At 34.6% G+C, this 16,256-nt stretch overlaps 1 protein-coding gene across 1 annotated transcript in view; it reads right to left on the bottom strand.

Annotated features, from left to right (window-relative positions):
- Positions 1 to 4,472: 4,472 nt before the first annotated feature.
- Positions 4,473 to 16,256, bottom strand: part of LOC136029079 (DNA replication licensing factor mcm5-A-like) — a gene marked incomplete at its 5' end in the record, with an annotated part of 39,248 nt that continues 27,464 nt past the window's right edge. The window contains 2 exon segments of the mRNA XM_065707129.1: positions 4,473 to 4,775; positions 12,426 to 12,566. Of these exon segments, the coding sequence (XP_065563201.1) occupies positions 4,479 to 4,775; positions 12,426 to 12,566 (438 nt within the window).

Here is a 16,256-nt window from a genome sequence, read left to right as displayed (position 1 = left end):
AGCGGCATTTACGTTTGACTGAAAACGATTTATATTCAAGCAGTTTGTTCCATTCCAATATATCCTTGGTGGTCTAATCTTTAAAAATTGTGAATAATCTATTAGTTTAAACATTTGAAAATTTAGAATCCTCAATAAGTGATCAGGAACGACACCGTTGCCAAATAATAATCAACAAGGATAGACAATCTTACTAACCACAAAATTAAATCGTCGATAAAAAAAAATCTCCGGAAAAATAAAGTCTTTTGGTAATTCTACTGCACATAAATAAGCTAAAAGACAGCAAACATCTGACAAAAAATAAAGATCAAGGCATTGTTAATGTTGCTGTCTGTTGTAGACTATGACGCAAGAAATTACAAATACTGCGGAGCATTCTGACATGATAAAATTGCCTATCTCTCTTCTATTAGCAGCTATCAGAGTACAATTCCAGTGTTAACAGGAAGAAAACAGTAAAAATGAACGCCAATCCTTCCTACATCTAACAATACTTCACCATACAATATCGCTAAAAGGGAAACAAATTCCAATCGTTTTGGCACATTGCCAATCCTTTAAAGAAGTCCACCCAACGTCCGTCTAAATCTAACAAAACCCACATCCAAGTTTTTGTGTCTAGAGAAAAAAACTGGACTATAAAACCAGCAAAACTCATTCTTTACACTGAAACTTTCTTCTCTATAAAACTAGCAACAAACTGTTTGACATTAATCTGCAAAAAGTGGAAGCAGATGAAAGGAATTTAGCAACAAAACTACTCTACTTTATTAGGATCATGAATCCTATACTAGTTCTTGAATGGAACCATCTTTCTTCCCCTCAGAGAATATAGAAAGCAAAAAATTCGGGTCGAATATAGTCTTGGAGTTATTTTATGGATGTCCTCAAGGATAAATTGTGAACTTTAATTTGACTTGTGAATATAAAAGCTTCTAGTCCCTCTTTCTATTTTATGTCTACAATATACAGCAGCATAGCATTAGCACTGCTGTTTTATATTTTTTATTAACATGGTACTTTCTCTTCTTGTTTGAATAAATTCATAAAAAAAGGATAGATAAGATACGGTTTCATTTCCAAATTATTTTCACTATTACAAATACCGTAATTGCATTGCTTGTCACCCAATAAAAAAAAAAAACAAACACAATAATTCAGTACAAACAATAAATTTAACAAATAGACAAACGCAAAGGCTAAAAACAATGAATGTATGATAACTGAAATCAGAAAAAAAAATACTACAAAAAAAAAACAACAGCAAAAACGTGGTAATATTTGCCTCCTCGACAAAGTTAAGTAGCAAATACATAAATTCACGGCCTGTGCGACTGCAAGGGAACACAGGGAGTATCATTGAATATTTCAAAATAATTTAGCTCTAGGGATAGACGGAAGAAAGAATAAAGAAAACGGGTGAGAGAAACCTATTCTTTTAAAATAGATTTAACAGGAGTTAACAACTAGCGCCATTGGCAGTATGGGTTACCCAGCACAATCAGAAAACTTAAAACAACCTGAGAGGGTAATTTTATATTATTTTAATCTATTAAAATTTGATTTTTAATAAAAGGTTTGTGTTTCTTTACACTCAATCCGAATTTTCGGGAAAGCGAGTAGATATTTTAATTGTAAGCATTTTTTTTTTAGATTATACAACTGTTAGGGTTAAGTTAGCATTGAGAAGCAGTATTTCGACACCCTTTGAATTTGTGGGGGATTCCCAGGATTTCCATAAAGGATATAACTCCTAGATCTCCCATAAAAATTAACTATATGCATTTTGTGTTAACATAAAGATTAATGTTAACGAGAATTAACTATATGCATTTTGTGTTAACGTGTGCGTATTTACGAATGTTAAATTTTGGCGAGGTTTGGGAGAAGCCAATACTTTTTTTTGAAAAGTTAAGGAATCCCCAAGACCAAGGGAGAATGAAACACTTAGCAGAGCACAGGCTTGCTACAATGCAAATCTAAACAAGTATGCCTAATATGCCCTTTAGCCAAAAATTTACTGTATGTGATTTCCCGGGTATGGCGCTAGTTTTTTTCCCCAGACAAGAACTTGAGCTTTCTATTATCAGTTTTCTCCTGATGTAAATCATACGTTGACCATCAATGGTCCCATTCTGATTAATACGAAGAGAAATATTCGAAACTGCGGCCTTAAGAACGCAAAGAGGCAAAATAATTTTTTTACATTCTAACTACTATACACTAAAGTGTCAAACTACTATGGAAAATGGGCACAACAAATTCCAAAAAAAAAAATGCGGTTAAACTAAGCTAAGTTATAGAGCCTAGGAGAGCTGGGCAAATTAAGAATGTCACACTTTCATTTTTTGTTTGTTAATAGTTAAAAATTTTTTAGTTTATTGGTTTTTCAAATTTAGTTTTTGAGCAACGTTGATTGATGCAACCCACAAAAAACAAAACAAAAAAACAACACTAAATAATTTAGTTTCAAGGTTGTAACTAAAATGTGATTTGTGGTCGTCTACATTTTTAGAATAACGTTCATATTGGTTTATTTTTTATATTTCCCGGATTTTATTGCACATTGTTCACAATCGTGACTAACAGATATCCAGTCACGCTAAACAGAAAAGGTATTGAATGTACTTCGCTCTCTTTTAAGTACTTTTTTAAATTTCGTCAGATCCTAATGTCCGTACAGCAAAAACGAGTTTCTACGATAGATTGTGCCTCCACCCTCAAACTCTCTCCCTCTCTCTCTCTCTGTCTCTCTCTCCTTCTCTCTATCAAACAGTTCGTGGTAACGAACTGTAGTAAGGAGCGACCCGGCTCAATAGTAACCGAAGCTCTAAAAAATGGAAATAAAAAATATCAAAAAAAATTTGATACCAATAGTTACATCAAAAGAATCGCATTTTAATGCTGATTTTAAATATATAAGTTTCATCAAGTTTAGTCTTAATCATCAAAAGTTACGAGCCTGAGGAAATTTGCCTCATTTTAGAAAATAGGGCGAAACACCCCCTAAAAGTCATACAATGTTAACGAAAATCACACCATCAGATTCAGCGTATCAGAAAACCTTATTGTAGAAGTTTCGAGCTCCTATCTACAAAAATGTGGAATTTCGCATTTTTGCCAGAAGACAGATCACGGATGCGTGTTCGTTTTTTTTTTTTTTTTTTTTTTTTTTCAGGGGTGATCGTATCGACTGAGTGGTCCAAGAATGTCGCGGGAGGGCTCATTCTAACGGAAATTAAAAGTTCTAGTGCCCTTTTTAAGTGACCAAAAAAATTGGAGGGCACCTAGGCCCCCTCCCATGCTCATTTTTTCCCAAAAGTCACCGGATCAGAATTCTGAGATAGCGATTTTATTCACCATAGTCTAAAAACCTGATAACTATGTCTTTAGGGACGAGTTACTCCCCCGCAGTCCCCATTGGAGGGGCTGCAATTTACAAACTTTGACCTGTGTTTACATATAGTAATGGTTACTGGGAAGTGTACAGACGTTTTCAGGGGGATTTTTTGGGTTTAGGGGGGAGAGTTGAGGGAAGGTACGTGGGAGGATATTTACACGGAGCAACTTCTTATGGGGGAAGAGAATTTCAATGAAGGGGCGCAGGATTTCCTAGCATTATTTGAAAATACAATGAAAAAATAAATATGAAGTTTTTTCTACTGGAATTAAGGAGCAGCATTAAAACTTAAAACGAACAAAAATTATTACGCATGTGAGGGGTTTCCCTCGTCATTATACCCCACTCTTTACGCTAAAGAATTTTTAGTAATTTCAATTATTTATTCTACGGCCTTTGTGATTCAGAGGTCATTCTTAAGGAATTGGGACAAAATTTAAGTTTCAGTGTAAAGAGCGAGGTATCGACGAGGGTTGAACTCCCTCATATACGCAATAAAAACATACGAATATAGGAGTTCGTTACGTAAGTTAATTCGTAAGTTACGTATATTTTTTACCCATGAAAACGTTTGCAAAAAATTAAAAGTTCTAGTTGCCTTTTTAAGTAATCAAAAATTGGAGGGCAACTAGGCCTCCTCCCTCGCCCCTTTTTTTTCAAAATCTTCCAATTAATAACAATTAATTAATATGCAAATTTCGTTTTAATTATTTATGTGCGGAGAGCCAAGATCAAAACATGCATTAATTCAAAAACGTCCAGAAATTAAATAAAAAAAAAGAAGTTTTTTAAAATGAAAGTAAGGAGCAACATTAGAACTTAAAACGAACAGAAATTACTCCGTATATGAAAGGGGCTTTTCCTCCTCAACGCGCCGCTCTTTACGCTAAAGTTTCTTACTGTTTTAAAAAGTAGAGTTAAGAGAAAGAGTCAAACTTTAGCGTAAAGAGCGACGCGTTGAGGAGGAAAATCCCCTTTCATATACGCAGTAATTTCTGTTCGTTTTAAGTTTTAATGTTGCTCCTTACTTTCATTTAAAAAAACTTGTTTTTTTTTATTTAATCTTCTGAAAAAGCTAACACTTTTTGACAAACAAAGTATAAATCAGCGACGACGGCAAAATACTTTTACGAAAACTTAACAGCAGAAGATCTATCAAAGGAAGTAGAATTAGGTTGATAGAAAGGGGGCTTACTGTATCACGTTTTTCGTCATGTTCATCTTTGACAATGAAGATCATGTCGAACCGAGAGAGGATGGTGGGCATGAAGTCAATATTCTCTTCGCCCTTCATGTCATCCCAACGTCCAAAAACTGAGTTAGCTGCTGCTAAAACCGAACAGCGAGAGTTCAGTGTTGTTGTTATTCCAGCCTTTGAAAAAGAATAAGAAGTAAATAGTGATAAATTACGAAGGTTAGAAGATCGATACAGAATAAAAGGAATGAAAAAGAATAAGAAGTAAATAGTGATAAATTACGAAGGTTAGAAGATCGATACAGAATAAAAGGAAAGAAAGAAAGAAATAAAGAGAGAGAGAGAGAGAGAGAGAGAGGAGAGAGAGAGAGAGAGAGAGAGAGAGAGAGAGAGAGGAGAGAGAGAGGAGAGAGAGAGGAGAGAGAGAGAGAGAGAGAGAGAGAGAGAGAGAGAGAGAGAGAGCGATTATATTTTAATTCACAAAATTGTATAAGCACTTTGAGGATACTAGCTCAAATCTGATGTCACTACACTATTTAAAAAAATGCAGCCAAATCTAGAAAAGGAGCATAATTAACAAGTGTAGGCCTATTCTCCAATGGGACTAGCCACAAAATTGTGTTGCAACACTTTGGTTTTGTCCCGGTTTTTTTTTTTCTCTATGCCGCCGATCTCAGCTTATTCCTGGAAACTGGTAAGGGTCTAACCTGTGCGGTTTTTACGGAAAGTGTGGACCTCAGGCCGGATTGGTGAATATGACATTACATTTTGGAAAGCTCCGCAGAACTCTTGCCTGGGGCCAAAAAGGATGGTTTTGCTTGTCCACGAGCCAGAGCCTATGGTGTGCGAAGTGAATAGAAGTTATACAGCCTATATCAGAGAGGAGTATCTGAAGTTGTGCAGCCCAGCTTTCGTTTCATCAAACCATGTTTCTGCTTTCGAGTGGAAAGCTCCGTTCTAGCAGGCAAGCAGGCAGGCACCACTTTCAAATTGAAGATGGACTAAAATCTATAAGTGTTAAATATATGCGGCAGTTACCCGGCCCCACAGCTAATATGTCTTCTTTGAGTAATAAATGGAAAAATTTACAGAAGCAAAAATGTAGAATTTTCCCACGGGTCTGAAAATGCTGTCATCTATTGTTTCTACCCATTTCTGTTCGTGATTTCAGCAGAATTTATCATTCGGTTTTTCGGACTTAGGATTGCGGTAGAGAAATGGCATCAGATATGCCTAACAAACTTTAAACGTTCTCTCATTGCTAAAAAAAAAATTGGAGCTTATCCTTCGCTCCTTTCTAAGTGGTGACGTTAGAAAGTTGGCCTACGGCAAAAAAAAAAATCTACTTTTGAACTAAGACAGAATAGAATTTTTTTTTTCGACGGTAATCGATAGCTCTTGATGAGGTGATCAAATTATATGTCATCAATTTTTTGGTACAAAAATTCCTTCATGAGGTATACCAGTTTGAAAGTTTCAAGGGGTTGACAACTTCAGTAGTAAGGTACAAACTGAAACAAAATCTAGGCCGATACAGATTGTGAGACATATAGAGGACTTGTAAGCAACAGTCGGCTGTTAGGTAATAATCACCTTTGGTAATGAGGGGTTAGCAACTTTTGCTAGTTGGTGTATCTATTATTTGTTTCCAGTGTATTTTATGGTAAAACTAATTTGGTTCCAGTGGTAAGACATGTAAATCTTAGTCTTGTCCAGTGGTAAGACTTGTAAGTAATAATCTGCTGTTAGACTACAGTCAACTTCAGCGATGAGGGGTTTGCAACTATGCTAGTTGGTGTAATCATTCACCTGTTTCCGGTGAACTTGATGCCTATCACAAGAGGGACTTATAAGTAAGAATCGGTTCACTTTAGGCGAGAAACGGCTGTTAGCTCATAATCATCTTCGACAAAGAGGGGTTTGCCACTTTTGCTAGTTGGTGTACCTATTATTTGTTTCCGGTGTATTTGATGGTTAAACCAATTTGGTTCCAGTGGTAAGACATGTAGGGGACTTGTAAGCAATAACCGGCTGTTTGGCTACAATCATCTTCAGCGATGACGGGTTTGCAACTTTTGCTAGTTGATGTACCCATTTATTTGTTTCCGGTGAACTTGATGTCTATCACGGGAGAGGGACTTGTAAGTAACAATCTGTTCACTTTGGGCTAGAAATTTGTGCAAATTGGTGCACATTGTATTCGATCTCTTTAAATCTGACAGAATTAAGTGTTTACGCAACGGGTACAAACGATAACGTAAAACAATGAGGTAGTTTCGTAATAATTAGTGTCACCTATGGTATTTTAATCCTGAAAAGTTATGGATACCTTTATAATACCAACTAGATTATACAAGATATTGCTCCAAGTTTTCATCCGTCACAATGTCTACGATTGAAAAGGATAAAGTTCAACTGGCTGCAAAGTAAATTTAGTCCCTTCTTTCGATATTATTTTGTAGTTGTTTTTTTCAACGCTGAGGAATAGCCTTTGGTCATGTGATAACTGATTGCGTTTTTGTTTGAACATACCGTTTTAAAAACTTCGACAGGCTGACAACTTCATCATTTAACCGATAGTGAAGAAACAAGCACAAACGAGAATGTAAAACAATGAGATAGTTTCGTAATAATTAATAGAATGGCATCTATGGTATTTTGATCCTGAAAAGTTAGGGATAGCTTTATAATACCAACTAGATTATATAAGATATTTTTTCCGAGTTTTCATCCGTCACGATGTCTACGATTGAAAAGGATAAAGTTCAACTGGCTGCAAAGTCAATTTAGCCCCTTCTTTCGATACTATTTTGTTGTTGTTTTTTTAAACGCTGAGGAATAGCATTTGATCATGTGATTACTGATCGATAGCGAATAAACAAAACCAAAGTGTTGCTCTCGCAACACTTTAGTCGGCGAAGCCGTTCAAAGGTTGCCGCAACACTTCACGTTGCCCAGGCAACGTAGGTCTAGTTTAACTTGCTGACATCATATTTTCTACAGCTGAACTAAGAGATATGTATATCATAGCTTTTAGAAAATATATGACTTAAATGTAACATTTAATGACTTAAAATTCACATTAAGAAAAAACTCCGCAATTTAAGAGTTTTGATCCCCAGTTAATAACTGATTTTTTACCGACTTCCTATCAACACAGAAATTTTGCAAATAGGGTTTAACTGCCGAATCTACGACTTTCACGGAAGAAAAAAATAAGGCAGCCGAATCTTTATATAGGGGAGACATGTTTGTTAATTAACCGTTTAATCAATCTTTTAGCTTATGATAGAAAATTATAATCATAGTTTAAATATGAAAGACTTTTCTGTCGGTATCATACTCTCAGAAAATTATACTTGACTTTTTTTTGTCAATATGATCGGAGTTGCCAGATATTCTTCGTTTTTTGTTATTCTTTAGAAAAAGAATATCATATTGGGCTGGCAAACAATCTATACAGTTGTAAAAACTTCTAAAATCACCACCTAGAAACTATTTAACAAATACTCGAGGAATAAATCAACTCTTAAATGTATTTCCCGCACTTATCGTTCTAAAATCAAAGGTTTTTCGACAGAGCCGCCTTCGTACCAGTCCTAATGACAAACGCACAAAAAATGTATGATTTCAAACATGCAATCCACCAGCTTAAGAAAACAGAGCACACAAAAAAATGATTCATTCATCACGCATATAAACCCTTTCTTGCATTATTTAAGAAGTTTTTAAAAGAAAGTTCTGTTTAATTAGTAACAAAACAGAGATTTTAAACATGTCATTATAATTATATGGATAAGAGGTCAAATCAGTCTTTAGACAGGAATGAAGATTCAGCAAAGGAATGAAAAAAAAAGATAAACATACACAAATATACCTAATTCCCTAAAAATACGACTAGTGCCCAAAAACACGTCTGAAATTCGATACCTCTTGAAAAACCATGCAACAAATATATACACACACACACATTATATATATATATATATATATATATATATATATACTAGCTGTTGGGGTGGCGCGCGCCACCCCAACACCTAGTTGGTGGGGGCGCTTCGCGCCCCCCCCCAAGCCCCCCCGCGCGCGTAAGTCGTTACGCGCCATATTAGTTACGCGCCATTGTAGTTGTGTCCCTATGTCCCACCTGTGAATATAGATAGATATATATATATATATATATATATATGTTTTTAACTACGTAAAACTTGCGAATATACAACATTCTTTGCTGTCCCATTGTCTGTGCATATAAATAGATTGTCAGGTTTACCGACTCTTGAACATGCAACATATAATGGTCCATGGGAAAACAATCCGTATTCAGATCTATACCTCATGATTCTAATGATTGCCCTTGAGCTTTGTTGATGGTGATTGCTAATCGACCATTCCCTGAGTCGCCATCGTCATTTATATATCCCCCTGTGCACCCCGGCGTCCCCTTTGTAGTTATGTCCCTGTGTCCCGGTCGTCATTTATATTCCCTGTGTCCCGGTCGTCATTTGTGTCCCGGTGTTCCAGTCTGTGATTTCTCTTTGAGTGTCCCGGGCGTCATTTATATTCCTTGTGTCCCGGTGTCCCGGTCGTCATTTATATCCCCCTGTGCCCCCCGGCGTCCCCATTGTAGTTGTGTCCCTGCGTCCCGGTCGTCATTTATATTCCCTGTGTCCCGGTCGTCATTTGTATCCCGGTGTCCCGGTCTGTATATACATTCGTTTTTTAGTTTTGTTTTTCTCCTTTATTTTTTTCCTTTTTTTCTCGTTTTTTTCTTTTTTAGTTTATTTAGATTTTTAGATTTTTTAGTTTTTATATTAGTTTTTAGTTTTTTTGTAGTTTTTACCATTTTTTTAGTTTTTTTAGTTTTTTTTTTACTTATGTCCTGGTCGTCATTTATACTCCCTGTGTCCCGGTCGTCATTTGTGTCTCGGTGCTTTGTTGATTGCTAATTTATATTATATTTATATTTATATTTTTTATATTTATTAATATTTTTTTAGTTTTCTTTTTCTCTTATTTTTCAGTTTTTTCCTCTTTTTTAGTTTTTTCTTTTTTAGTTTTTAGTTTATTTTTGTTTTTTACCTTTTTTTAGTTTTTTTAGTTTTTTTAGTTTTTTAGCGTTTTTAGTTTTTTTATTAGTTTTTAGTTTTTTTTTTAGTTTTTGCCTTTTTTTAGTTTTTTCAGTTTTTTTTTAGTTTAGTTTTTTAGCTTTTTTAGTTTTTTTATTAGTTTTTAGTTTTTGCCTTTTTTTAGTTTTTTCAGTTTTTTTTAGTTTTTAGTTTTTTACCTTTTTTTAGTTTTTTTTAGTTTTTTAGCTTTTTTAGTTTTTTTTCTTTTTAGTTTTTTTTGTAGTTTTTACCTTTTTTAGTTTTTTTTCTTCTTTTGTTTTAGTGTGAAATAATTCAGACGTCATATGCGGACAAACACGACGTCACTCGACAGACAGACAGACAGACATAACCCACAAACAACTTATTTTTATATATATTTATTCATATTTTTTTAGTTTTCTTTTTCTCTTTTATTTTTCAGTTTTTTCCTTTTTTTTAGTTTTTTTCTTTTTTAGTTTTTAGTTTTTTTTAGTTTTTTTTACCTTTTTTTAGTTTTTTTTAGTTTTTTTTAGTTTTTTTAGTTTTTTAGCTTTTTTAGTTTTTTATTAGTTTTTATTTTTTTTGTAGTTTTTGCCTTTTTTTATTTTTTTCAGTTTTTTTTAGTTATTAGATTTTTACCTTTTTTTAGTTTTTTTTAGTTTTTTAGCTTTTTTAGTTTTTTTTTCTTTTTATTTTTTTTTTGTAGTTTTTACCTTTTTTAGTTTTTTTCTTCTTTTGTATTAGTGTGAAATAATTCAGACGTCATATGCGAACAAACATGACGTCACCTGATCCATCCACAGATCCACACACAGACAACTTATTTTTATATATATAGATATATATATATATATATATATATATATATTATATATATATATATATATTATTAAGTCCTTGGGCCACGGGGAAACAAAGGCACAGAGGAAGAACAGTAAATTTGGTTCCTCCAAAAATGAGGAAAAACATAAGCAAAAATCTTCTTTTAGTTGGGGCAGCGATCCCCTAAAGTGTCCAAAACTGTTTGCGATTGGTTGGTAATTTTCAAGAATCGTTTTCTGGGCCAAGGAGATCAGACATTTTTCTTAAGGGGGAGGTGGGTGTTAGAGGGCCTGGAAACGAACCAAAAAATGTATTATCCCTCTTCAGTTTAAAATATAAAGCCGTAAGTCCTTGGCCCAAGAGCAATTCAATAATATTGAAATGGCTAGGGGGCATGATCCCTCTAAAAAATGGAGAATCAAAAGGGCCAGAACTTTCCTCTAATCAGCTGTAAAGTTACACTATTGAGACCTTGGGTCAAGAGATCTTCAACACAAAAGAAAAAAAAAATTCTAACTCCCGCAAAAAGGGGCAAAGAAACTATTTCTTCAGAACCGGTTGGTATTTCAACTTTCCTGTGCTTTTCCCCTGTCTTCTTGATCCAAGGACTTAAGGATTTAAGTTTTAACAGACTCGGAAAAAAAAACTTGTTTTGTCTGTTTCGGGCCCCATATAGTGAGAGCGGGGAAGGGGGGCTTTCCTGTAAACTTTCCTTCACATTATGGTCCTTCGGACCGAGAGATTTTCGTCTGTAAGTTTCAAACTGATCCTTGAAAATTTGAAGGCAATGAGGAAAAAACGGCTTTTAGGCCTTTTTTGTGTCATAATTTTAAGGAGGGCACTTGCCCCAAAACTAAGATTTTTCTTGTACATTAGCTTCCAGTTAGTCAAGGATCTAAGGTTTCAAGTCGTTCAAAAAATAGGTTTGTTGAACCTTTTTAGCGCCCTATTTTCAGGCGAGCCAACATTTTTATTTTTTTTGTCTAATTGAGGTACTCTTGACTCAAGGACTTTAAGCCAAGTTTCGGGCTAATAAGAAAAAACAATATTTCTTGAAGCCACTTTTGTAGGTCCTTGTCCCCAATCTAATATTGTTTTTTTCTGTGCGTGTATGAATGTTCCCTAGGCCCGGGAGCTTACGGGTGCAAGGTTCAAGCCTTTCAGAATATTTTTTTTTTCTTTTTTGGCTATTTTGCCGGGAGGAATCCATTATTTTCTAAATTATCACAAATGAAAATTTTAAACAACCAAACTACTTTCATAAGTTAGTACCTGTAATCTCGATTGTGATAAAACTTTCTTTCAACACAGGTAAACATATATATTGTTTTTAATAGAACGCAGAGCATGTAACATTCAAGCCGTTTGTAAGAATGGAAGTGGGTAACCTACTTACTTACGGTGCCTCTTATTCATAAAACGTCGTTAGTCTTGTGATACTATTTATGTTGTTGTTTTGTTGATGATGTTATGACAAATAAGACACTAAGGTACCGATTAGTGCATGACCACCTCTAGAGGTAAGACTAATTCAGAAAACTACAACATTCGAAAATATTGATTAATATTATCCCCAAAGACCGGTTTGCTGCACTTTACCCCCTCCAATGGATTTTCGATAGCGCGACTCTTCTTTTCTTGTTAATTTAATGGCTAACGGTAAACAAGTGGCGAGAAGAAAAGAATGGCGCTATTGAAAATACAATGATTATATGCAATTCGGGCAACCGTAGATATTTGTCCTTAAGGAGGGTACAGGAAGGAGATGCAGTGAAGCAAAGGAACCTTTAGGAATGATATAATTAACTGGCCTATAGAATGTTTTAAGGTAGTCTTCAAAATTGCATAATGCTTCCTTTAGAAGTGGCCGTGCACTTGACCGATAAAAGAAACGTTCTAAAAAGAGAGAACTCACTTTCGCAATAGAGATAGTTTGCTGTTCCATAGCTTCGTGAATAGCAACACGGTCGTCTTCTCTCATTTTATCAAATTCATCGATGCAGACAACACCACCATCGGCTAAAACCATGGCCCCTCCTTCCATCACAAAATTTCTCTGAAAGCAAATAACAGAAATACGAAATAGTAATAATAAAACTGATAATAATTAACCTTATTTACAACGAAGAAAAACAAGAATATTTGTCCCAGACAGATGCCACAGCAGCCTTTGTGGCGGACTTGTACCACGTCCAAAAGTATTTCAAATGAACTAAGAGTATACTAACATCAATTTTTTTTTTTTTTTTTTTTTGTACTTATTTACACTCACTTATATACGGGGTTTATTCATAACAACCATAAAAGAAAAAAAATAATAATAAATGCAAATCTACGACCCAAGAATTCATGTAGCCGTCATCAGAATTGCATGAAATAATTAAAGCAAAACACAAAGGTACAAAGTTACAGGTACAGGCACAAAGTTAAGGATTGAATTATCCCCCACATTTTTGCCTTATGACCAAGTTCTTTTTCACTTTCTTTTTTTCTTTCTATTTTTCTCAAAATTTTATTGCTAATTGAAGCTGGAAAGGGCTCGCATGGTATACTACTTCGTTAGCGTGAATTTAACATAAAAGCCAAAACAGAGGCAATGGTATCTTAAGAAGATACTTAAGAAGAGAAAAAAAACGCCCACAAGCCCAAAGTATTTTTCCCCCAGCTGTCGACTTATCTCACGCTTTAGAAGCCCCTAGGGAAATTTGTTCCCTCTGTTAAAAAATCCCTGCAAACGAAATAAGACATAAACTGATAAAGAAAAAACCAAGATTATTAGGTAATAAATCTTTTGGAATGAATGAACTTTTATCCGCCAAACTTATAAATTCATGAGCCATAAAAAAACACAAATAAAACTTATCAAGGGAAATAATTATGGAGAACAGAGTTAAATGAACGAGATCCCCCCCCCCCCGTTTCCTCTGGGGTATGTAAGACTTAAAAAAAAAGTTGCTGACATTTTCCCTTCAAACAACCGAAAAACATGACTATATTAAGTCCATTCCATCTTAGGTCTTTATAATTAGGACAATATTTGAACTGCCCAAATTGAGATTTTAGCCGACACACATCATGATTCACATGGGAGCACGAGTCATCCTTATGCTATGGCTTGTCAATCCGGCGTTAATAGTTCAAAAGAAGTTGTTACACAGCGTAATTTTATAGAGAAGAAGAAAATGTCTTGGATTTTTTGCCAGTTATATAACGCCCGGCGTTTTGTAGAACGAAGACTTGGCTTTGAAGAAACAGCAAAAACCATTGCTATATCGAAAGTTCCAATTTCCCACTACTTGTGCATGTGAGAAGCAGATACAGGAAATTTAGGGAAAAAACTTTTAGTCACCTTGAGATTAAAATGATAAGATAGAGGTAAATGGATTAGGTCTACTGATGCAGCAAGTCGAGTTTGAGGGGTGTACAGTAAATATTAATTGGGGAAAAAATATAAAAAGAAAGAAAGAAAGATGTTGCACATCCCTTTTGTATTACCACAGATGAATCTTCAAAGCAAAAACCCACCTACATGAAACTGCCACTTGAGAAAATATTCATTGCCCACAAAGTTAGCTGTTACTTGCAGGAGCAGAAAGTTCAATCTGACAGAGCTCAGTGAGTGGCACTGATAAGAAAATAGTTATTTTACCAGCTAAGAGGTTAAAATGACCATGACAATTTCTTGGTTCGGATCTCCAATTTCTTTCACCGGTGTCAAGCCTGTAGCCCTTGAATGTTTCCAGTTCAGCTTAACAAGTAATTTCAAGCTAATAGGGAAAAAAGTACTGATTAACGTTTTAGATAGTAATTCATTGTATTCGCTGTTAAACTACCGTTGAGTAATGAGTATGGGTAAATATACGTTATTTTCTTCTGATGTAGTCTAGTAAGCCCAGAAGGTTGAACACTCTTTACAATTTTATGAACAGTTACCGTCAACACCCTTCATGATTAATATGAATATACAAAAAAAAAACAAGTTAGTAAGCACTTTCAGACTCTAAGAAATATTTTCAGAAGTAGCTGAAGCCGGTAGATAGCTGATGCAATGAAACAGAACCTGACTTGATTTTAGACAAAAGAAAAGTAAACAACTTTTATTATTTCTTTTTTTATTGTCAGCCTCATGTGAAGCACAATCCATTAAAGAAGAAACAAGTTGACAATATTGAGTTAAAAGTTTCAATTTATTTCGTAATCAAACATTTAATTTCTTCGTTTTCTTCAAAATTAAAATTTTGTTTATGAATTAGACCTTGTTTTGATTTCAATGATTCATCAGTAAAACCAGTCAATTATGAATATAGACAGTGAAAATAGTTAAAGTTGCAAATTAATGGGGACTTGAGGGCGGGTTCTAGATGTTAGACTAAGACCTCAAGGATGCATAATAGAGCCGAGACCAGTAAAGACGCTTCGAGAAAGGCTATTACAGAATTTTAAACAGTTTAAAACTGCAAAAGAATGATATCAGACATAAAGAAAGCTCAGCTGAAGATGGAAATCAAATTCTCTACCTTCTTAAAATTGTATTTTAAATGAAATTTAGAAGGAGAAATAAATAGTAATGAGGAATTTTTACTTTAACTAGCCTTCTATAACCATTGATTCGATAGGACCGTCAGTCAAAAATAGAACCCACGAAAGAAATAACGGGGAGGGGGTGTCTAAATCCTTATTCCATCAGGGAAAAACTATACTACCTAATGAAAAAAAAACGAATATACCCTGCTTATTAAGTCAAGATCAAGTAGAAGAATTTAAAATTTATACATGTGTAACGAGTGGAGGGGACGTAGAAGGAAACGCGAAAACACAACAACAATATTTCCATAAACAAAAAAGTTTGTTTAAGATAGGCCATTTATTGGTCCTATATCATTTTTAAATTATTGGTCAACCTGCCTGAGACTCTAGGCAGGCGTGACTGGCTAAAAGATAACAAACAAGTATTGGCCAAATAAGAGATGTACACTTACTCCCGCCGTTTACCCGTGCCATTGAAACAAACTATAAAACTATAGGTTCTATGACTATCTACCTTAGTTCTACTGCCCTAGGAATGACGCATGGACGGATAATTGATAGACATATCTATCTGTTAACAAATGAACTAACATCATTTTTATATAATCCTAATAAGGGGGGTTAATACCAAAATTTGCTCTCACTCAATTGGACTATCTGCCTTGGCTTTTTCTACAATTAGCCATGACTTGATGTCCACAACTATTCAATTTTAATTCAAAAATCAAATATTGAAAAGTATCATTATCGGCTTTTAATACTCTCTCTCTCTCTCTCTCTCTTAGTCTCTCTCTTCCCATCTCACTTTCTCTTTTTCTCTCTTAATTTATTTGCCATTTCGAATCAGCAAACCATAAATACCAGGAATTGGATTAAAGGTGACCGATCTTAATAACAGAGATTGATACTTATAAATAGACGCTACTGATAACAGAAATTTGCGAGAAAGAACTGCAGGAGCTTATCGGTTTAAATTAATCTTTTTCGTCAGATATGGTTACTGACAAATGATATGTGATACATAGCATAAGAGAAAGGTGTTCGATATGGGCTCATTTGGATTTTTGTTTATTGGAATAATAATTAGTTGATATCAAAGGTACCCGTAAAAAATTCAGAGAGAATGGAGCCTGAAGAAGATATTTATGCATGAGGGAGTAAGCTTAAAAAAATAGTTCCTACTTTTCCTAAAAACAGCAGAGGATACAAACTGGGATTC

This window comes from Artemia franciscana, chromosome 7 (genome assembly GCF_032884065.1).
Source record: "Artemia franciscana chromosome 7, ASM3288406v1, whole genome shotgun sequence".
In the NCBI taxonomy this organism is placed as follows: domain Eukaryota; kingdom Metazoa; phylum Arthropoda; class Branchiopoda; order Anostraca; family Artemiidae; genus Artemia; species Artemia franciscana.
This window is presented reverse-complemented; position numbering and strand designations above follow the sequence as displayed.